The sequence below is a fragment of the Callospermophilus lateralis genome, chromosome 6 (genome assembly GCF_048772815.1).
Source record: "Callospermophilus lateralis isolate mCalLat2 chromosome 6, mCalLat2.hap1, whole genome shotgun sequence".
Classification (NCBI taxonomy): Eukaryota; Metazoa; Chordata; class Mammalia; order Rodentia; family Sciuridae; genus Callospermophilus; species Callospermophilus lateralis.
Window position 1 is genome coordinate 159,776,631 of NC_135310.1, and position 22,693 is coordinate 159,799,323.

General features: G+C 51.0%; 1 protein-coding gene across 3 annotated transcripts in view; it reads left to right on the forward strand.

Annotated features, from left to right (window-relative positions):
• Carmil1 (capping protein regulator and myosin 1 linker 1) overlaps positions 1-14,306 on the forward strand; it is a 252,454-nt gene extending 238,148 nt beyond the window's left edge. For all 3 annotated transcript variants that reach the window (XM_077109704.1, XM_077109705.1, XM_077109706.1), the window contains 4 exons: positions 2,381-2,465; positions 3,515-3,727; positions 4,944-5,084; positions 13,318-14,306. In XM_077109704.1, coding sequence (XP_076965819.1) covers positions 2,381-2,465; positions 3,515-3,727; positions 4,944-5,084; positions 13,318-13,457 — 579 coding nt within the window. In that variant the 3' untranslated portion in view covers positions 13,458-14,306. The remainder of the gene's footprint in view (positions 1-2,380; positions 2,466-3,514; positions 3,728-4,943; positions 5,085-13,317) is intronic.
• Positions 14,307-22,693: the final 8,387 nt, after the last annotated feature.

Sequence of the window (22,693 nt, forward strand, 5' to 3'; positions counted from 1 at the left end):
CATCTTTGTTGTGATCGTTGAGAAACTGCCCGTATTCAACTCCAGGTTAGTTTCTGGACATTGTCTTGAGCTCTTTAATTTTTACAAAACTGAGCTCACCAAAGAAAGGGAAATTAATATCAAAGTATTAGAAGAAAACAGCTCCCACCATTGAACCCTCAGTTTGCAGAAACAGAGTGGGAAAGTGCCGACCAGGTACGGGGCCCTTTTGAACTACTCCTAGATGACTTTTTCCACGAAACCCTGCGTCTCCTGGGGCTTGTAGCCCCTCACCCCAGCCCCTGATCTGAGGTCCCTACTTCACGTCCCTCCAGCTCGCTCATCAGCTGTGGGGCGGGGAGACTGCACAGCTGCACTCTGCTAATTCACAAGTGAGGCTTGGTTGGCTGTCAGGGCTCAGAATTCCAGCCACATGGTTAGGGAGCCAGGTGCCCAGACGTTTAAATTTTAATCCATTTTTTATCAATGTCTTTGCAACAACAAATAGACTGTTTTCACCATGAACTACTTATCATTTCCAGTGATGAATAGCTACATCCTGGTACAAAGATGAGAAATTCCAGAGGTTTTTTTCCCCCCACATCCTTTGGATTGATACATAAATTGACTCAAAGTGACAACATCCTTAAGGTCCAGTGTTGATTGTGTCCAATTGAGCCTTATACCAGTGTTCCCTGAGCGCCATCTGGTGTCAATTTAATCAACCACCATCATTGAAATCCTTAATATTTAGGGGGTATTCCATCAGAATAATAAAATTTTTCAAAAGTTATCTTAGAATATTTTTCCCTAAAATTTCACTCTGATGTTTTCTGAAGGTGGTGGGCGCCTCTGCGGTCACTGTGCTTTTGGTGAAGCAGAGTCCTCAGCCTCCTCTGCACACTGTTGACATTTAACACGTGTCTAAAGAAAGAGCTGTGATGATTGGTGGGACCCCATTTGATCCTTATCTTGCAGTCAGTCGGGGTTTACAGCTACAGCAGGAAACCTGTGAGGGAAGACAATGAAGCTACTCTCAGAATTGTTTTTGAGATGCAGACCAGAGAGGTTCCCAGGGTACAAAACATAAGGAGGTCCACACTCCCTTGCAAAAGCCCAAAAGGAAAGGTCCCTGTTGGGATTTCATGGTTAGTGTCTGGCCAGGCCTTGCAGATGCTCGAGCGGGGCACAAAGGGTGGCTGGGGCTTTCTGTCCCTCGGTCACTCTTCCATGGGGATGTCAAGTAGCAGGCCCCCAGGGCTGCCAGTTTCTCCTCCGAGGCCTGCTCAGCACCCTCCACTAGAGAAAGTACTTCCGTGGTCTTGCTGAGAGATGCCTCGAATCCTCAGCTCTTCCTCCCCAGAGCCAAAGCCCCCGGGCATGTGTGGGGACAGACTAGCAGGCACAGTGAGAGTCAGACCGCAGTGTATTTCAGACAGTCTGCATCATCAAGTCCAGTGTGAAGCCAGGATTCCCAGGTCTGTGCAGAGGACGAATGAGCAGGGGTGGGCAGGTCACCCTGCCTCTGCGGTCAGTCTGTTAGGTGAGAGGCAGCGTAACCAGGCTCTGCTGGCAGGACCATTGGCTAGGGAGAGTCAGACGCTGGACTGTTCTTGTCTTCGTGTGTGCGCCCTCGCACCACTTCTGCTCTGGAAGGGCGGAAGCTGATTCTGCTCCATCAGGGTCAGCTCCAGCTCCAAGACGTGGCAGTGATCCTGCCCGCTCCTTGGCCTCACAGTCTCCCCCCTGCAGGTCTTCTAAAAGTCAGGGTGCGGGATGTTAGTCCATGGTAGAATGCTCGTCTCGCATGTGCAGGCCCTAGGTTCCATCCCAGTCCTGAAAATCTAAAGAAACAAAAACAGAAAAGAATTGAGGCCTGTCCACCTGTCTTTTCCTCCTGATGACATCCACATCTGGGGTTCTGCCTCGGTGACAAGGAGGACTTTGCCCATTTTAGGCCCCTGGACACCTATGTTGTCATAGGTTCCCGCCGATTTTAAAACTAGATTTTTTGGAATCCAAACCTATAGAGTCCTGGAAATTTCTAGAGTGTAAGTGTTCCTTGCACAGAGCATCAGGGCTGTGAGGTGGCACAGGTATTCCAGGGACTGTAGGGAGTGTCACCCACTCAGCCATCTCCCGGCCCCTGCACTCTGTCCTGTGGGAGCCTCCTGGGAACTCCCACATGTGGACACAGAGCAGGGACAGTAAGCACTGGGCAGAGGTGCTTCTCCCAGCTTCCCAGCAAGAGGACCTCGGGACGGATGGTCAGACGAGCACTGTGACCGTGGCAGAGTCCCTAAGCTATCTTGTGTTGTCATTTATCATCTGTTTTTTTTTTTCTTTAATTACACGTCAAATAAACATGCACTGTTTTGGGGGTGGTGCTTGCATTTTGTAGAAGCTTGGCAACGAGGCCGTCTCCCAGGACTCCTCCGGCAGCCCGGCCTTGAGCAGCATAGAGCGGTTGGACGGAGGAGGGGCAGGTAAGCAAGGCCACTGCCATCACTCCTGGGAAAGTCCCTTACCTCTGCTTCCCCTGTGACTGACAGAAGAGGAAGGTGGGAAGCAGTGGCTGTGGCCTGTGCTGGGTGCTCCCAGCTCCCCCTGAAGCACAGGTGCCTTGCTTGTCAGCGCCAGCTGCCTGCAGGTGACAGGCCACCCGCCACTGAGCTGGGTGACACGTCCTACAGCCTGGTGTCTGACACTCGCCACTTCTCGTTTCTCAGGGCAGGAAATTCCAAATGCTGTGTTCACTGAGAATTCCTATTGTGGGCATTTTCATGAAAGGGACTGGGAGCATGGGAACAGCACATGTTTTTAAATACAAGCCGCCTGTGGCATGGGAAGGCGGTGTCCACTTGAGAGGAGGTGGTGGTCCAGTGGCTTGCCATACCCACAGCCTGTGCCCTTTGTTCCTCTGACCCGTCAGGTCAGGGGAGGGCAAGATTCTGGAGACGGAGCCTGGCGAGGGGTTGTGAATTGCCTGCTGGAATTCTGGTGGGGCCACTGGGTGTCCTTGCTGTTGTGTCCTCACGCCGCGAGAGCGGGTCTGTCAGTCACCCTCAGCTGGCTTGGCTTGGCCAGTTGGTTAAGTGACGGCAGCGGTGTGAATGGAGGCCAAGGCAGGGTGGCGCTCTGGAGCCGTTCTCTTCACTGGACCTGCCGTGGCAGCAGCACGGCCCTCTCCACTCCAGCTCTGCGGGCACAGCCTGGCTGTTTTCTGGAAGATAGGCGCCTGCAGTTGGCGCCAGGTCTGAGAGACCCAGAGGCCTCGGATGCATTGAGCTCCACGCTGCCCTTGGCTGTGTACTGCGGGGTCTCCCTTGCCACCTCTGCAGCAGGCAGGGCTGGTCAGGAAAGCCCTCGAGCCCACCGCTCTCCTATGGAGAATATCAGTCTTTCACCTGTGTGTTTTGTTCTGAAATATCTAATGAGAAATGGCAGTGATTGATTGCTGCCGACTTCTGCCTCCAGGGTGTAGGTGTTTCAGCTTTGATCTGTAACACGGGCTTCTTCTGCTGCTTCATTTTAGTGCCTAAACTGCCCCCAGGTCTCCCAGAAAACCGCTTTGGTCTGGGAACACCAGAAAGGAGCACCAAAGCAGAGCCCAGAGTGGAGGTGGGCTCCAGGTCTCGGAGTTCGTCCAGCAACCCCACCAGCCCCAAGCCCCTCCTGCAGTCCCCCAAGCCCTCCCTGGCAGCACGGCCCAGCATCCCGCAGAAACCAAGAGCCGCCTCCCGACCCGGTAAGGACAGGATTTGGCTGGGGTCACGCCGTGGCCGACAGCTCTCCAGGCTGTCTGATTTGACAAGAATGTCTGCGTCGGGTCTCTTACAGTTCTGTGAGAGTTCACACAGACCAAGTTGAAAGGGTGGTATTGTGAACGCCATCTCAACTCACCTCTTAATGTCTCTCAGTTAGGCAAATGGAGTAGATCCATGGTCAGGTCATTACCATGGCTGGTCAGCATTGAGCAGGTAACGCTGGGCCAGGCTCCGTTCCACTGCTGTGCCTCTAGTGCCTCTAGTGAGGAACCAGCCTTTATAAAGAGGAATCTGCCCTGTTTCTGAGTATTTTGGCTCCCCATTTGCAAAGGCTGAATATAAGATCAGCTGGATTCCTGATATTCAGCTTATGCTGAACGTGTTCATTGCTTCCCTAGTACTAGTACGCCAAGAATCGAGTTAACGAGCTAACGCTTTTATAGAGCTGGGGAAGCCAGTGGGCATTTCCCCTGCCCTGTGTCACTCCTCTCCCCATGGTTCTGAGAGGGCGTCAGGTCTCCGTGTCCATGTGAAATAAGGGGACTTGGGTTAGAGGTGGAGGCCGGGGAGCAGCGGCTGTGGGTCGTCCTGCACTTGTGTGCACTGCTCTCCCAGCCACAAAAGGAGCCTGGCTCAGTCAGTCCCGAAAGCAGCACTGGCTGGGGGATTGAGATGAGGATTCTAGTCCCAGCTCTCTGGCCATCTTTTTAGCTTAGCATTTACTCTCCATTTGTCCAGTGATCAAAACCCTTCACAGTTCTCAAAATTCATGATTCCAGATTATCCCTAGGGACCTCAGTATGTGCTTGTAGGTGCTTGCACATGTGTGTGCATCTGTGTTGTGGCTGCTGCACTGTAAAATGTGTCAAGTCACATGTCTTAAAACAGACAGCTTTATGTTTAAGGCAGAAGGACTTGTGGCTCACAGTCCACCTTCAAATATCAGCTATTGAAGTGTCAAACCTGCCTTTTCCAGTGTTCGTTATTGTTTCTTTATTACTTGTGCATGTTCACTGAGCAGAAACACAAAAGTAGTTTTTGGCCAGAAAAATTCTATGATGCTTTTCTGTTCTTATGAGTCATCCGTATTTAAAGGTTTACCTGGTGATTGTGTGTGTGTGTGTGTGTGTGTGTGTGTGTGTGTGTGTGTGTTTCCGGGTGTGGAATAGCTTGATTCCTGGGTTCATGTCTCCACAGAGGATGCCCCAGACTCTCCATCTGGTCCCAGTTCCCCTAAAGTCGCCCTTCTTCCTCCTGCCTTGAAGAAAGTGCCCATGGACAAGGAGCGAGACAGCCAGAACAGCCCCCAGCCCAGCCCCCGCGTGTTTTCCCAGGAAGGTAAGAACTTTCTGTCTTTGGGTTTCTCTGTCCAAGGAGGGCAGTTCAAAGGAATTTGATCCTGGACCCGGCCAGTGTCTTGGAGTTCAAGTCAGCATTAGGTCTTTGGAAGCAGTGCACCTCCTTCGTTCAGGAATTCAACTTCCCAGAGACACCAGCCAGAGGCCACAGGTCCTGCAGGTGTCCCGAGATGCTCCTCCATGGTTCCCAGCAGGTACGATTCTGGAACCTGATCCTGCTACCTGTAGATTTCTAGTCCCTGTTATTCCAAGGAGAGCGGCCTCTAGCTGTCGTGTGCAGCCGCTGCTCTTCAGTGCCTGCCCTGGCCTGGGAGATGCTAGCCACCGTGCCTCCTTGCTCCGCAGATCCCACCAGGTCAGTTGTCAGGGGATGGTGTTGTTGGGGGTCTCCATGGCACCTGCACCACACCTCTCCTACCTCCCCCAACCTCTAAACACACGGATGGCTTTGTTCTGTCCATGGAAGGCGTCATTTAAATGCTGTCCCTCAGCCCCACCACCACGTACAGACACATCCTGAGCCACCTGCAGGTTCTCCATGTGGCTGGAGCGGCTGTTTATTTCACATGTGTTCCATGCCCGCTCTGGCTCTGTATCTACCTCAGCCTGTCTCGGGTTGAGGTTGGCAGAAGGTGTTGCTAAGTCCTGACTTAGGGTCTTTGGTCCCCTTACAAAAATGACCCCCTTTCTCCACTTCGTTCTGCATATTTATTTGGTGGGCAGAAGTCTCTCTCACCTATTGGCTGTCAATAAAAGAAGAAAGGGTTTTGACTGAAGCTGTTAAGCACCACTTTTGTGAAATAGAGAAACTAAAGCCACGTGAGTGGCCATTCCCCTAGTCTCCGGGAGGAGCGAACAGTCCCATTACAGCCGAAGCCCATGGGAGACCAGCTACAATGAAGTACCCTGCGGAGCTGGTGCGGGTGCCTGGGCAGCAAGTGTCCCCAGCAGCCCATTCTTGCCACACAGCCCCCAACTCCTGCCCTCATCGTCCCTCTTTCTGTAACTGCTGACTGCGAATCTGTTTTTAAGGAAGCTTTGACAAAACCTGAGAGTTTTATTGGGGAGAAACTGGGGGTGGGGAAGGCACAGGTACCGTAACTGGGAATGTTCATCCTGTTAAGAGCAATTGAGACACTGAAGGATTCAACCCCTACTTGCCCCGCCAAAAGTCAGAAGGTTGAGTAAAAACTCGCTGTTAACATTTTTGGGGTATGGTATTTTTAAAAAATATTTTAGTTGTAGCTGAACACAACACCTTTATTTTATTTATTTTTATGTGGTGCTGAGAATCGAACCCAGGGCCTCGTCTGTGCCACAACCCCAGCCCAAGTATGGTGGTGTTTTCTACCAAACATTTTGATTGCCTGTGGATCATCAAAACAAAGCCTGGAGCACTCACCAGCCTTGGGTGGGAACAAGCTCGAAGCCGTCTAGTGGCAGGGGCACATGGATGGCTTGGCAGGCTGCCAGGAGGGACGCAGGCTGCAGAGCCTGTGGTTCTAGTGGTGTCTGGGGGCCCCTCCTCTCCTCTCGCAGTCGGTGGGGTGGCTCATGTCCTCTTCCCAGTGGCTTGTTGGGCTGCAGAGCTGAGATCGTTGCTCTCCACGTGGGATCCAGACTAAACCAATATTCGAGGTCGGAGCACAGCGGGTGCGGGTGGGATTCCACTCCAGCTGTGCTAGCTCTCTGCCGAGGCCGGGGGCACACCTGAGCTGCTGCCCTCGGCACTGCCTGTGCCCGCTCCCGTTTCCTGCTCCTCGTTCACACTGGTATTCCCTTTCCTTGTCCCCTGCCTCCCTGTGGACTAGCCTGCCCAGCCAACTTCTAAACAGGTAACTTCTGTGACTCTTCCGGATCATTCCACAGTGAGCATGATTTTCATCAGTCCATCATGTAATCACAGTGGTCATGCTGGGGCTTTTCTGTAGGACTCTCGGGCAGACGCAGAGCTCACCTCACTTGTTCGCCATTTCCATCGCGTTGGCTGTCGAATTCCATAGTCGGTGGGGTCTCTGCTGAGTCCTAAGTCGGGTGGGTGGTCCACTTCTCACTGCGGTGTCGACATTGGTGTTCTGCTACTGAAGGGTAAAGGAACCCTTAGTAAACTGAGCAGTAGTGCATTCAAGTCATGACAGCGGGAAGCCTTGGTAGAGGGAGAGGACCTCAAAACTGCACTGGGCCCTGAAGAAGAGGGAGTGAGTGCAGCTGGACCTGGGCCGAGCAGCACCTGGCCAGAGCCTTCGGCTGCCCGACGCACCCGGGGGTTAACTGGCACTAAAAAGCACAGGCTTCACTCAGGTGGCTCAGCTTGGGAGGGGTCGGGGCTCTCAGCCGTTCCTTACTCTAATGGCAGCAGGATGGTCCTTGTATTTAGGACAATAAAATACTGACCCAGCACTCCACAGCTAGAGAACCTTGTGAGAGGGTCAGGTTACCCGGGGACTTGGCCATTCGAATTTTTGTGAGCGAACAGCTTTATTTTTATATTTGGGGGCTCTTCCTTTTTACCTTTCTGTTAAGTCCCTAGGGGGCGTGGGTCAGGGACTCTGAGAGGGCTAGTCTTCCCGTTGGAGGACGCTGCCCAAGCCCTTGACTATGAAAGGAAAGATGAGTAGGAAGCCCTGGGTGCAGGCCCCGGTCACGCACTCGCCTTTCCATGGACATTTTATGATTCACCATGAAAGAAGAACACCTGGTAGTCGAACCCCGAGGAGCCTTGATCTCTTTTCCAGCACTTGCTCCTAAGACCCGTGTCTTCCATTTGGCCCGGTAGCGAAGTGCGTCCTGTCTATTAAGGTGAGAACAGGCCCCGAGACCAAAGGGAGGCCAGGCTCAGTTCAGCCTTAGCCCCACCCTCCAGCGGGAAGGTTCTAGAGCACACGCTGCTGACCCTGGGAGGAGTCGTCCACTATGGTTGAACTGCTGCTCGTCTCCCTGGTTAACAACGTTTATAAACACGACTCGAAGCATTGTGTAGAGGAAATGTTGACATCATACGAGAAGAACACAGAGACATTCTGAACAGGGCGATGCCGCCAGGACCTCTGCCCTGGAGTGAGGCGTGGTCTTCCTGTCCACTGGGTCAGGGTTGGCAGGCTGTGTCCCTGCTCCGGGGGCAGGTGTGTGGCCAGCAGCTAGTGACCTTACGACAGGATGAGTGTGTTTGCAGAAAGGTAAATCATGTTCCTACCCGAGCCCTTCCTCACACAGTCAACTTCCTTTGGCACCTAGCGCTTCACAGCCCCGCGAGTCCCGATGCCTGCAGTGGGCACTGTCGCTTGGACAACTCTGCTTGACGCAGATTTAAGAGCCGGATGGTGGCTCCCGCCTCGTCAGCACCACAGGGTGGGAAGCCTGCTTCTCAGCATGTGCTCTCCTGGCTGGGGTTCTGACGCACGCCGGCCAGCTGCTGGGTGGCGGTAAGGACCCCACCACAGTGCCAGCGAGACAGCAGGTCGTGCAAGCACAGGGCATCCTGTCTGGGCCAGGTCGCACTGACCCTCACCCTCTTGTGTTGTTTTTGTGGTGTTCACTCGCAGAGCAAGGGCTCCATGCTGGCGGCTGGCCTGGCCCTGTGCTTTCAGAGGACTTCCCGAGTGTGGATTGGCTTGTAGACACAGTAGAAGAACTCTTCTTTTTACAGTGAATCTCTGCTCTTGCCAAGAGGCCTCTGCTAACTTCAGTCACAGACGCTCCACGAGTCACACCTAAGGCATTTATCTATCTTCTGAAGAGCACTGGTTACTTTTGAGCATGTATCGTCAAAGTCTCTGTCTCTGTATTGCCCCTTACGGTAAGGACACAGGAGGTCACGGAGACATCTCTAGATCCTGAAGGTCACCTTGGAGCTGTTGTATCTGCTGACTCTATCACTTACTAAGAAGCACCTTTGGTGTGGTGGTCCTCCTTCGAGGACCACTCATTCCACCCAGAGAGACCACCCCACTGAATCCCCAGACCTAGACTGAAGGCCAAAACAGGGCCACCCAGGAAGTCCCAGTCCCAGGAGGGCAGGGGGGTTCTGCTGCTGCCTCAGGCTTTCCCTGGCCTCCTGGCTTCAAGCCCCCTGTGATGGGCTGCATCAGATTCTGATGGAACCAAATCGGGCCATCTTGTGTTAGTTTTTCTGCCCTAATTTCTTGAAAAAACACCAAAAAGAAATTCTTGCAGGAGCTTCAGCTGAAGTCATTCTGTGTCTGATACGTTGATTTTGTTTTGTTGGTGCTGTTCGTAGCCTGACTGTCTTCACATAGCAGTCTGCTTTCTGAATAGATCCTGGCTAAAAACTAGCATTTATCAGAGCAATGAATGAAACCTTGGTGTTTAATTTCCTTTAAGTCTTTTAAGAACATCTTTGTTTACACTAAAACAGCTTTCTTAATTTCCTAAATCATGCTTTTGTGAAACAATTATTCTCAAAGCATGCTGCATATTTTTATCATGACTGCTGTGTTTTAATTATGTGGCTATTTTACTATTGGTTTGACAGATAAGATGCTTTATCTCTTTTACTGGAAATATTTGTAACTGTATCTTTTGAATTTCATATCATTTTCTCTCTGCCATGTAATTATAAGCTTTGATAACTTCATTATCACATTCTATTTTCTTGAAGAAAACGGTTGCTTTTGTTTGGTTTTGGTTTCCAGTGGTGCTGGAACCCAGAGCCTTTCCTGTTGGGTGGGCTCTGCCGCATGCTGCACTGGGCCTGGCTTTATGTGTTGCGATGGAGCCTTCTGGCTCGGCAGCTGGTTGCAGGACTCTTTCTGACTACCACTTGCTTCTTCTGTGATCCAACCTTAGCTCTGTCCTAGAGTCCATAAGCCAGTTCTCTCTTCTACTTTTTATACCCAGATCCAGGTTTCATGTCCCCTGTAGGAATTCTTCAAGAGAGATTTAGCAGTTGGTTGGCATTTTTGGCTCTTACTAGAGAGAATAAAAAATCAGTGCCAACTACTGAGAATTATTTTAAGGTCATCAGAATGTTTTCCTTCTGGAAAATATGGATATTAATGGAGCTTACAGTTGAGAAAAAATTTCATAGGACTCTCTGGTCCTCAGTTTATGTGCATATTTCAGGAGGTTTAAAATCAGCATGTATATATTTGCATATATACATATGCAAAATCGGATCATCTTCAAAAAAGGCAGACTTCATCTTTGAGCCTCTCCACACAGTTATTGCCCCATAAACAGGATGTGAATATGCTCGCAGGTGTTCGTGTTGAATAAATTACCTGTTCATTTACTTGAGTGTCCTTTATCAACTAATAGTGCATGGAATAGTAATTAACACAGATACAAACACATGTACCGAAATACTCTGGCATTAACCACATAAGTGCTTGCATTGAAGAAGTGTTCCAAAGCAATCTGATTTTTTTTAACCTCTAAAATCAAGCTGCCTAGGAGGAGGTCTGTCTGAATTAGTAAAAAGTGTAAATTCTATAAATGTTTTTAAAATAAATTCTGAAGTTGTAAATTTCAAGCAGACATTATTCTACTTAGACCTGCCTTTAATGGAAGCCTGACCAAACCGACTTCCATAGAATTGTAATTAGCCTCTTAATTATATGCAATCACATAGATGCTCCCTAGGGGCTGGAAAACACACTTGACAGGAACATATCTCCTACGCAAGGGCCACCTTAGTTCTGCATGAATCAGGCTGGAGGCGGGAGCCCAGTGCATTAGCTGTGTGACTAGGTCTTTGGCCACCTCATTTCAGTTTTTCTGTCTATGAGTGGTGCCCATCTACTATGCTAAGGACGTGCCAGCCTGGTCTTGGGCTCACTATCACATGCATTCACAATTGATTGAATTTAATCAAAGAAGAATGAGGATTTTTTTTTTTCTTGCTGTGATACTGGAACCCAGAACCTGGCGTATGCAAGGCAGTGCCTTCCCCTGAGGTGCCCACTAGCCCCTGAGTGAATTTTCGCCATGTCACCCCCACAGTAAATGCTTGAGCAGCCTCCTTGAAATAATGTGCTGTTTTTTCCTCTTGGTAACTGTGTTAGAGAAAGTGCAGTTCTGTCCTTGTGACTGGCACTGGCTCTGATCACTCACAAGTGTGAACTGGGCGATGTTTACCTTCCTCCTACTCCACCTGCTGTTCCGCTGTCCCCACCCTGCAGGACAGTGTCAGGGCCACTCCTGTGCTGCACCTCTCTGAATCCCAGTCCTGTTGCCATAGTGAGCCTGGCCCAGGGGCTTAGTTCAGTCTCTAATCTATGAAATAAGCATCGTTGGCTACATGAGTTTCCCTGCTCCTGAGTCGTCTCACAAACGTGAATTGGACCTCAGATTTCTGGGGAGCCAAAATATTGATGAAGAGTTTGATTATTGTTTTAATAGAAGGATTAGAGAAAAAGTTTGCTCTGAAGCAGATCACCATGTTTATTTCTTCCCTTGAGGCTGTGGTGGTAGAAGTTGGTTGAGTCATTTGACAGGGCGATGACTTACTTTGGTTTAAAATACACGACACCGATTTCTAGCGAGTTTCACAAGTGCTGCTCTGCTTTGAAGTTGAAGGGCTTGCCAAGCCTCTCAGGCTGTGGGGTGCATGACTTCCCTGCTCCCCAGTCTTGGCATCACTGGGGCTGAGAACCTGCAGGATCCGAACGAGAGTCAGATTGGTTTTGTGACAAAGCACAAAATATCTGCAGACATATAGTTATCTTCTTTTTGTGAGTGTAGCTTGTCTTTCAAAAGACCAATCACACAAGGACATTTAATTTTTTTCTCCCAGCACAAGCTTAAAATGAAGAACAATGATAATATTTGTTCATTGTTTTCGTTCCCCATCTGAGGTTTTTGTCAAAAGCTGTGGGGCAAAAAGGAATCAAAATTATTTTTTATTTTTAACTAAGATTTGAAAAGATTTTTTTCTTTCCAGAATTTTGGATGATTTCAATTTATTTTTTTTCTTTTAATTTCAGTTTAATATCATTAACTGAAAATTTGAATTTTCATTCCAATTATTATCCAGAGACCAGAACCTGGCCCTGTCGATCCTGTTGGCAAGTGCGATAATATGTTTGTATTTTGACCCTTAGGTTTAGTGAGTTTTCACTTCCTGAAACTCACTTCAATGAGTTAAATATTTAAATAGAGAGCTCCTGGCAAGAGGAATTTTTTAGCAAAAACAAAGTGATCAGAAGCATCATGAGTTCTGTGGCTCTTCCTGGTAGAAGTGCTGTGTCCCCGTCTGGAGCATTTGATCTTCTGAGTAATGAGTTGACTGTGCTCTTCCTTCTACTTGCTTCACAAAGGGTGTAGGCTTGGTAGGTCAGCTCCACAGTGGCTGCACAGGGGACATGGTGACTAGCATCTGTCAACCCCTGAGAGCCATGGGGAGCACAGCAGCAAAGTCTTCCCTGGGATACAGTTGGCAAGAAGCCATGATCAGTTAGAAAGCACATGGACTTCCGAGTAGCAGGCTGGGCCCGATCCTGGTCCTGAGGTCTACAGAAACCTTACAGGGTCACCCAGCAGCAACGGTGAGCAGAGAGCTCCCGGCACAGCAGGAACTCGGTGCCTCTGACGGTGCTCCCATAGCTGACTGCGAAGCCCCAGCCCAGCCTTACCTGTGATTGAATAATCTACAAAGGCCGTGACGCTCTCACCTGGATCCTTGGCTGATCCGAAGTGTTGGGTGCATTTTCACAGAATCATATCAGAGAGAATAAAAAGAGTTCATTTCCTAGAGAGTGAAGCTGAGGTTTTCTGAGACCCATAAAGGTCTGAAAGAGATTCCTGAGGCCTTTCCTGATATCCTGTCCTTGAGCCGGGTCAGCCAACCCTAAACCACCTGCAAAAGGTGCCCAGTGGACACCTGTCCAGCCTGCACCCTCTTTGCTGCCGCTGTGACTGAGGTGCCACCTGGTGCCCAGCCTCAGTGGGTTGTGGCTTCCCCTTCTCCTTCACCTTGGGATCGTCACCTTGGGTTCTCCTCCACATCTGTGAGAGGGCCACCCTGTCAAAGGCATGGTCTTGCGTGCCTCTGTGGCGTGAGTGTTTCTGGGTCTGTTCCTCTGTTTGGAATCCACCCGGATTATGTCTAAGCATAAGAGCAACTTTGCTGTAAGAAAGTTGGCCCCGGCCCACTGCCCTGCAGGCACGCCCAAGGCCCCTGCCGTCACCCCACTGTGGCCAGCCCCTACTGCTGCATGTACTAACTGTTCTGCTTCCTTGCCTTTCAATTCCAGTTTCAAGGAGAAGCTGGGGCCAGCAGGCCCAGGAGAATCAGGAGCAGAAGCAGCAGCGGTCCTCCAGTAAAGACGGCCCCCAGGGCAGCAAGTCAAGTGACTCGGGAGAGGAGGCCGAGAAAGAGTTTATTTTTGTGTGAAGTTCCCCAGGCAGAGTCTCCCTGTGCAGGTGCGTGTGGCCCTCAGAGAGGAGGGCGCCTCCTCTACTCTTGGTGCTCTCTTCTTTCTTCTTCCTCCTTTCGGAGCATAACAACAGATCCATTCCTGGTCTCAAAGCACACTTCTGGTCTTCCCGTCCTCCGCACTGGATTCCAAACCTTGCTTCACAAGCTTCCAGCAAAAGCCAGCAGTTATTCCATGGGCCCTCCTTGAACTTCTCTGAGGCAGCTACAAATTACCCTGCAAGATGAGTCTTTGGAGGTCAAAGGCGTAGCTGGACACACGCACAGGTGCTCCACCAGGAGACCCAGGGCACTGCCGACCGTGCCTGTCAGATCTGCACATGACTGGATAGAGCGGTTTATTCTTGATGTAAGCATTGCACATTGTAATTATATTAACAGAGCACACTAATAAATAATTTGTATAAATTATATTTATTAGATCTTGGTATGGTTTTTACATTCTCCCATGGGGAACTTCTTCCTTCCTGAAGTGGAATTGTACATTTAAAGGTTAGTTGGTGGCCTTCGAGTGCCATCAACAAGCACAGCTGAGAACGGAGTGAGCTTGGTCCATGTGGATTCTTCCATGTGCCCAGATCAATGTACATATTTGATTGGAATGAAGTTTTATGAATATTCATGTTTTGGAAGGCCTTTAATTTCTGCTGCATTTTAGGTTTTAATGTGTGGTTTTAAGAGAGAATACTTTGACACCTGTAAAAAGAAATCAGAATACTACTCTTTTATAAGACATTTCACAAATATTCACTTGCATTACAGGCTGAAAGTATTTTATTCATATGTATATTTATACCAATAAAATGATTTTACAAGCCGAATTTTACCTTCTGTGGTTACTTTTTTAGTTAGTATTAGCTGGTGCTGGTGAACTTGAAACTTTGTTTCTAAAAATCTAGAGTATTCACAGTTCTCAGATAATCCACCAGCCTGGGGACCATTGCCTTCAAAGTGGACATAACTTGCTAGTTCTGCCCCCACTGCTCTCACTGTGGAGAAAAAAGAATGTACCAGAAGGGTGTAGAATTGAGTGGAGTCCTGGATCCACTGACTCAGGTCCGGGGTCACGTGAGCCACGCTGTTGGAGTGGAATGTGAGTCGAAGAGGCGCAGGGTGGTCGTCCACTGGAAGGAACTCTTGGAATGTGGAGCTGTGAGATGGATTCCTCACCCCTCCCCACCACGCTGGGGAGCCTGACGTGTGAGCAGGGGCCCCGTGACGTGGACGCAGGGCCACCTCCTCCAACAGTAGCTCTGCTGTCATCACTGCCGATGGGACCCACACCTCCACTGGCAGCCAGAGTGGGAGAAGCATGAGGCAAAGACAAGTGGGTGTTGGGTGGGTGCTGGGCGGGTGCCCATCCCCCAGCTGAGTGATAGCCCATGGAAGGGGCAGTTATTCTGTTTGGGATGCAAAAGCCTTAAAGGAAGTAACATTGGTGCTAGGCCTTGAAGCAATGCCTTTGTAAGTGCCAGACCACGTTGGGCTCTTGGTTGTAACCCTAAGATGCAGGTGTGGCCCATGTTACCCCCTGTGATGCCGGTGTGGCCCATGTGACCTCCCATAATGCAGGTGTGGCCCACGTCACCCCCTGTGATGCAGGTGTGGCCCACGTCACCCCCTGTGATGCAGGTGTGGCCCATGTTAGGTCAGGGAGCCATGGAGATGCAGGAGTGTCCTGGCCCAGAGCATCACCTGGGAAACCCTGGCAGAGCGCACCTCCTGTGAGCAAGTCCTCTGGGCTCCTCAGAGGAGCTATTCTTGAGGAGGGACAGGGAGGCCCGTGACCAGCCTCTGCTGCTCCAGTGAGGGTCAGAACCGACTCTGCAGTGGAGCAGAGTAAGGCGAGATTCTCAGTGAGGTGAGAAAGGTCGGATGAACAGCCTGGGAAGGAGAGGCAGGCCCAGAGCCACCACCGAGCGAGAGCCATGACTTGTTCCCTCTGGTGACCAGCAGGGGCTGCCCTGAGAGCCTTGAGGAGGACGTTCAGTGGGGGCATGGTGGATGGACAGCCTGCTGGCCTTTGTGCCTCTGCAGTGGTCCTGAGGCCAGCCCCGCTCTCCGCTGCCAGGTCGTCCCTGCCCACGCGGGTCTCCTCCAGGACAGCCTTGCTCAACACCCTGGGCTGCACCATTGTCCTCACTCCTCCGACTCCCCTCACAGGTCAGCCTGGGGCTCTTGACGGCATTCCCTGCACTCCTTCCATCTCAGGAACAGTCCCCAGGAGGGTACCTGCAGTCTCTGGCTGTCCTGGCTCACTCCTCCATATCTTGTCACCCCTGATCAATCCAACGAGGATGCAGGGGAGGGTGGCTTTATGGTGTGTCTGCTGAGCTGGAGACTGGTGGCTCCTTCCTCAAAGCACGGGGCTTGCTGTTGGCTCTGTGAGTACCTCAGCTTGGACCCATAATGTGTCTCTAGAAGGTTCCCCAGGACAGAGAGTGACCAAGTGACTTCTCAAGCTTCCTTAGGACCTGACAAGCCAGATGCCACTGGATTATTGTTACGCCTGTAAAGTGCCAGTGGGGGTGAGGGTGATGTGGCCTCGGAGCCCAGTGAAGGTAAGGTGGAAGGCCACAGCCACAAGGAGCGAGCCCTCAGTGGCTCATCAGGACCAGGTCATCAGGAGCCACTGAGGGAGCTAGGGCCCCAGCCTCCTGGGAACCCTTGGACCGTATGAGATTTTCAAAAGCACCATTAGGAAGGGGCCAGGGAACCTTGTAATCCTAAACCACAGACACAGCAGGATTTTCCTGTAGAGATGTGCAAGCTCAAACAAAGAATACCGATTCCCACCCATCTCTGGGTAGGTGGCAGGGCCAGGATAACCCAGAAGTCACGTCTGCTTTTCTGGGATGTGTGTGTCACATGACTTCAGCGAACACACTGGTCTTCCCGTGTCTCCCCTTGGTTTAGCACGGCTTCTTTGGGAGTCTGCTGGGTACAGACCAGGCATCTGCCAGGTGTTGGAGAGACCTCAGTTCGAGTTTGGCCACTGAACGCAGAAGGAGAGTACTGGACACCTGGTTTGGCAGGGGGGGACAGCAGCCAGCAGGGGCTTGAAGGTCAGGACCGTGCCCCTGCCCTCATCTCCCAGGACAGCCAGCTTCCCTTGTTGACTAGTCACCTTAACCTCCATCTGTGAAATCCTACTGTTCTCCATGAGGAAAACATTCTGCAGCTGAAAGGGCAGCAGATGAGGAGCAGCAGAGGAGGAGGACAAGACAACAGGAAGTCTGGGCAGGCAGCTCAGCCCTGATGCTTCAGCAGAGCATGGAACCTGCCCTCAGTTCCTGCCGAGAGCCATGGCCGAGTCTGTATGGCCCCTGGCATTTTGCCAACAGTATTGATTGACAGGTGAGGCGTTACTATCTGCCTCTGCCGCTACTTTTGAGTTCTCCCACTACTTTGGAGTTCTCGTGGGGATTTCCGGGGATTCCCTGAGAGTTCCCATTGGCTGGGGAAGTGCAGAAGGAGGGTTTTCCAGGAGAGAGATTTGCGGCTGCGGGTTCCTGGACGAGCGGCGTGTGATTAGGGAGAATTCCCTGGGAGCGTGTGTGAGATTTTTTCTTGCAGTTCAAAAATAAAGTTTGTTCCTGCTTCAGTGGCTCGTGATTTGTGCCCAGCCAGACTGCGGCAAGTTCCAAGTGGAGACCCTTGAATGGATTTTCATTCAGTGCTTCTGTTACCTGCCGCCTTGAAGGCACTGCCCACCGTGGCTCCACAGGGAAAACTGTGTGGCCTGGCGGTCATTCCTTGTCACAGGAGCAGGAACAACACGTCTTCTCCTGCAGAGGGAGCCCTGGTCGGAAGCTGTAGACTGTGGTACTGATGCTCACCTCCCACAGACCCTCACTCTTTCTCTGCCATGTTCGGGGTCCTGCTCTTTGTTATCCAAATGGACACTGACCTTCCTCAGTTCCTGAGTCCAGAGCCCAACTCCTTGGCCAGGGCAGGGACACAGACAGGGAAGGCGGAAGGCAGTGGAAGGAGTGGGAGAAGGGATGTGCCTTCATCGTTTCTGTCTTTCCTCCCAAGTTCTGGCAGGACCCAGCCAAACTGCAGCCACACCTCAAGGTGCTGGCCCTTGTCTCTCCTCCCACGATGGGACGGCCTGGGGCCCCGCAAACCGGCAAACCCTCTGCCTGGTGAGCTTCACACGTCTCACCCCAGCCTCCTGCCACTCGGCTTGCAGCACACAGCGTGGGCAGAGAGCAGGGCAGTCCGGGCTCACGGAGAGGCCCACACTTGGATCTGCTGAGGTGAGAGCCCTGCAGTCTGGTGCCACATGCCAACGTGGAAGGGGGTTTGGTTTCTCTGCATAGATAGTGACTCCATTGCTCTGGGCCATGGTGCCGCAGAAGAACCTCAGGCAGAAGGAAGTGGTGGAGGAAAGTGGCTCAGGACATGGCACAAGGACGCAGAGACAGAGACTAAGCTCTGCTCATCAGGGACAAAATATACCCCAAAGGAACCCACTCCTCCAGTCACACCCTACCTGCCTAATTACCACCCAGGTCATCCCTATCGGGATCAGTGTGCTGATAGGTTGCATCTCTGATAACATAATCACTTCGCCTCTGAATTTTCTTGCAGTATCTCACACATGAGCTCTTGGAGGACACCTCAACCCAAACAGCCACGGTCATCCCAAACTCCCTGTGACCAAAACAGGTGATTCGTCATGTTCGAGCTGCCATGTGCCCTGCCCAGTGATGACACAATCAAATCATGGTACCTGGAGGTCTCCAGGGTTCATAAGATCCACTGTCACTGGAAAGAGGGGGCCAGAACTGCCACAGCTTCCCGTTTCTGTGGAACAGAGACAGTGAATCTGGCCAGAGTTCACTGAGCTTGCCTTGCTCCAGCCCAGGTGACTTGATGGGACGTTGGTGCCGTGCTTACCAAGGAAGAACCCAGTTTTCCCCTCTGGGTGAGGGGGCAGGGAGGGCCACTTGCAAACAAGGACATGGTGTGTTGGCCTAACTTCTCAGCACGGGGAGGCCTCTGAGCCATAGCCAGACCCCTGTGGCCTGGGCACACTTGGCAGAGGAGAAGGACTCGTCCAGCGGCTGCTGATTTTCAAAGCTGTAGACAGGCATCTCCTGCAGGCCACAGGTGAGGCAGGATTCAGGGCACTTGCAAGCTTGAACTAGGTAGGAAATGACATCTTCTGTTTGGTGACCTCATTTGCAATCCAGCGTGTCCCTCAGCATCGGGAGGGAACTGGTTCCAGCATACCTTTCCCTGACGGATACCAAAATTCACGGAGGCTCAAGTCCTTTATATGAAATGTTGTAATGTTTGTGTCACCTACAAACACCCTCCCATACACTTCAAATCACCTCTGGAGTCTGTACAGTACTCAGTACACTGTAAACGCCATATAAATGATCCTCAGGCTGTACTTCTTAGGGAACAGTGACAAAGAAAAAAAGCCTATGCTTTCAGTATGAACATGAGTTTTAAATTTTCACTGTTATCAATCCTAAAATGTGGAACCCATGGGCACAGAGGGCTGGCTCCACATGCAACAAACCCCAGTGGTATTAGCAGTGCCTGGCGCAGTGGAAACCACAGATCTTTCCAGGTGAGTTATAACCGCAGCAGGAATTGCGAAGCGTCTATCTCCAGGCTCATCACAGCTGCAACACCGTGGTTTACAAGACCCCCCACCATATCATGTTATTGAAGAATTAATAGAGAAGTGCTTCGCTGACAAATTAATGTTTGTTTTAAAATATTTTAAAATTATACTTCAGTATGATCAGTTTCCTTCATAGGACTCTCTCCTGTTTTATCCTCACAGCATCTCCATTCTGAGGAGCTTCCCTGGACTGTCAGCTCGAAAGGGGGCCATGATCCAGCGAGGGCAGGAACAGCTCCAACAGCTACCAGCCGTGGCTGCAGGGCAGGACGGCAGGACTCTCACAGACGTTTCTGGAAACGAATGGGAAAGGCTGTCTCACAAATGCAGATTCCTTTTTGTCACCCTCCAAGCCACTTTCTATCCTCACACGCGTGTGCCCCAGGAATACCTCTCCGTGGTCCTGAAGATGCATAGTTTATGTCAATTCTATTTAGGAGAAAGAGGTCCCCAAAGTTGGGACAGGAGCTCCTGTCAGCGCAAGGCTTCGTCCTCGAGGCCAGCTGGGAGAGAATGTAGATTGGGCTCAGCTCTGCCACCTGCTGCCCCTGGCCAGACAAGGTGGCTTTCCTCCAGCCAGGAGCAGCGAGCGGGCTCTACCCAGAGGGGGCCCAGGAGGCTGTTTTAAAATGTAGTGTGGTTGTCACTGAGGTACGGTGAAGTCACCAGGCCAGGAGGCTGCTGTTGGAAAGATGGTTGGTCACTCAGTTCCCAAGAGGCGTGGGCACGCCCTGCCACAGGGCTGCAGGGGAAGCTCCAGGTCTGCTCAGTCGACAGCAGCAACTGGGGGGACTGTGGGCAGGACCTTTCGCTGTGGGTCTGAGAAGGAGTGGATGTGGCTGGGCCCTTAAGTTTGGACTGGGGGGGTCGGGTGCTGTCCCAGGTTCTCTAGGGTCTGTCCCTGAGTGATGAAGGAAGGGACAGAGTGAGGGCCACGCACGCTCAGGCAGCTTGGGTGGATGCTCAGGGAGAGGTTCCTGCATACTTCTCACTCCCTCTAGGGATGGCCTGCCCTGGGAAGTGTAGTCCTCCTGAGGCAGCAAAATCCCAAGATGTCAAAGCACCAGAATTACAGGAAATAAAGGGGCGTGGCTGATTGAGAGCTCCCGAGATACCTGCCTGGGGAAGGGCACGCCGGGGAGAGACTGCCCTGCAGACAGTAGAAGGAGCTCATCTCCCATCGTGGAGATCAGAACCAGGATGGGCAGCGGAGCCCCCAGAGCCTACTGCCACTCAGGTAGAAAGAGGCCTTTCAGGTACCTTCCTGCAGGCTCCCACCCTCTACCACCCGGCCCTCCAGCCAGCCACAGGTGGGAAGGAGCTCAGCTTTCCTGGTGCCGTGTTTCCTGGTGAAGTGTTTAAAACAAGGGGTTCAATGGCCAGTGTAAGCACAGTGAGGAAGACTATGTGGATAGGTAGAAGAACCACCATGAGGGAATTCTGCCCGAGAAAGATGGGCCTAAACACCAAGCACCCACATGGGCAAACGAGAGTCCACTCAGGAGCAGATTGGGACCAGGGGAAGGAAAATCACGAAGGGGAAACATCAGTGGTCAGGGCAATCTGGCTAAACTGGTCTAATGGGATTTTTGCTAAGAGCAGGCACAGGTGGCCAGACTTTACCTGGGAAATGGTGAGGGGGTGAACACAATTGTACATGGAGGGCAATGGGAGATCCAGGAGGGGTGGGGCTCTCAGGAAACCCACAGCAGTGTTTTGTTAAAACTGGATTTTATGAGAAGTGCACAAATGGAGCCAGAGGAAGATTCGGGAGTCTGACTTCAAGTGGCCAAGCAAGGACTTTGAGTCCAGCCATGAGAAGCCCAAGGGCCCGTGCAGGGGCTGCAGCCACTGCCAGCCAAACAACAGCTGCCAAAAGGAACAGTGATAAGCCTTCCCTGCTGAGCCCAAGCCAAACTGTAGACTGTGAGCAAGTCAATGAGAGCCATTTTATAAACCGCACAGCAATAGATAACTAAAAAAAATCATAAAGGCCATCAGTTGAGATGCATACCTGGATCACATAGGAGTTCAGTTTGGATGCAATGGACTATGTCCATTTTCCCAAAGTTTCTTTTGGGTGAGTTCCTAGGGCAGATACCTGGCAGGCCTTTGAGGCAGGGAGTACAAGGGAGACAGAGCAGGAGCAGGGCACACAGCGATAAGGAGAAAAAAAATCTAGCAGTAAGAAGACAAAGCTGAAAATAGCAGCCAAGTCATCCTGTAAGGGGAAAAAGTTTCACTGCTACTGCTTCATAACAGGAAGGTTTATCATTATCTAAGCAATAAACTTGCATCTGACACTTATTTGAAGCTTCATATGTACTACATGTTATTCACAGGGGAAAAAAATCACTCCATATATATATACTTGACACCAATCCTCTTTCCCCAATGGCTGACATCCCTTCTGATTGCTCAGTGCCTGTACCATACCCAGGGTAAGGTATCAGGAGGGACCTGTTTGCAGCAGGTGGTGAGGTAGAATGAGGAATTTACTGTTGGGGTTTTGAAAGAGAAAGAGGTATTATCAATAGAATCAATCTGTGGAAATATTTTAGGGGGAAAAATAAAAGTTTTAATATAGACATCGCAATAGTCTTCAGTGACTTGGTTAATTACCAAGAAGCAGAGACCAGAGGTAATAACCAGTTATAGTCTCTTTATGGGCTCTCAATTATGTGGCAGAGCACTTACTCAGTGATAGCAGTTGTGTATTTAACTGAGCAGCCTGGCCAGAGACCCACGAGCCCTCAGCTTAACTCCATGGCACGACTTGACGGTCAGAACATGGCAGGAAATACTTGGCCCTTCTATGGCTGCAGGTTTACCTAGGCTGCCCACTGGTGGGGTTATGATCAAGTGGCACCCAGCACTTGCCCAGCCTGCTTGCTCAGGATGAGGTGGAGCCAGGGGTACAGGAGCATAGCATTAGACCCTAACTGCCAGAAGCTCAGCAGAGTGGCCTTAGCCTCAGGGCTCCCCAAAGACTGGGGCACATGGGACTTCATTCCTGGGAATTTCAAGATGTTGGACAAGCAGGAACACTTTGGTGGGGAGGGGGTTCCTAGGTAGGCCCAGTAGGAGATAACAGTGGATACCTGCTTTTTCCCTTCTCAAATCTCCAGTCTTAAGCATCATGGTAGGGGTGGGGTGGGTTTAAGACTCACACTGAATTGGGCTACCTTTAACAAAATGCGAGACTCGAGATCCTCAACAGTTAAGGAGGCTGAAAACCTACCAACAAGGAACTGTACCAATTTGGCAGAAACTTCTTTCACCTGCCAATGGCCACCTTCCACTGTGACTAGGATATCTGGTAGCCTTTATATGGACACCAATTATGAGAAACTTAGAGTCCCAGTTATATTTAATCTTCACTGCCCTGGGAGGTTAACCAGCAATTCCGTTCTCCCAAGGCTGTTGAGTACATCCCACTTAAGCACCTGACAGTTAAAACACACAGCACCTACCCATGGAAAATTAGCTTTTCCCAAGTCTCATGGAAGCTTGGGAGGTCCAGACACTGGAGACTCAGCAAGTGAAG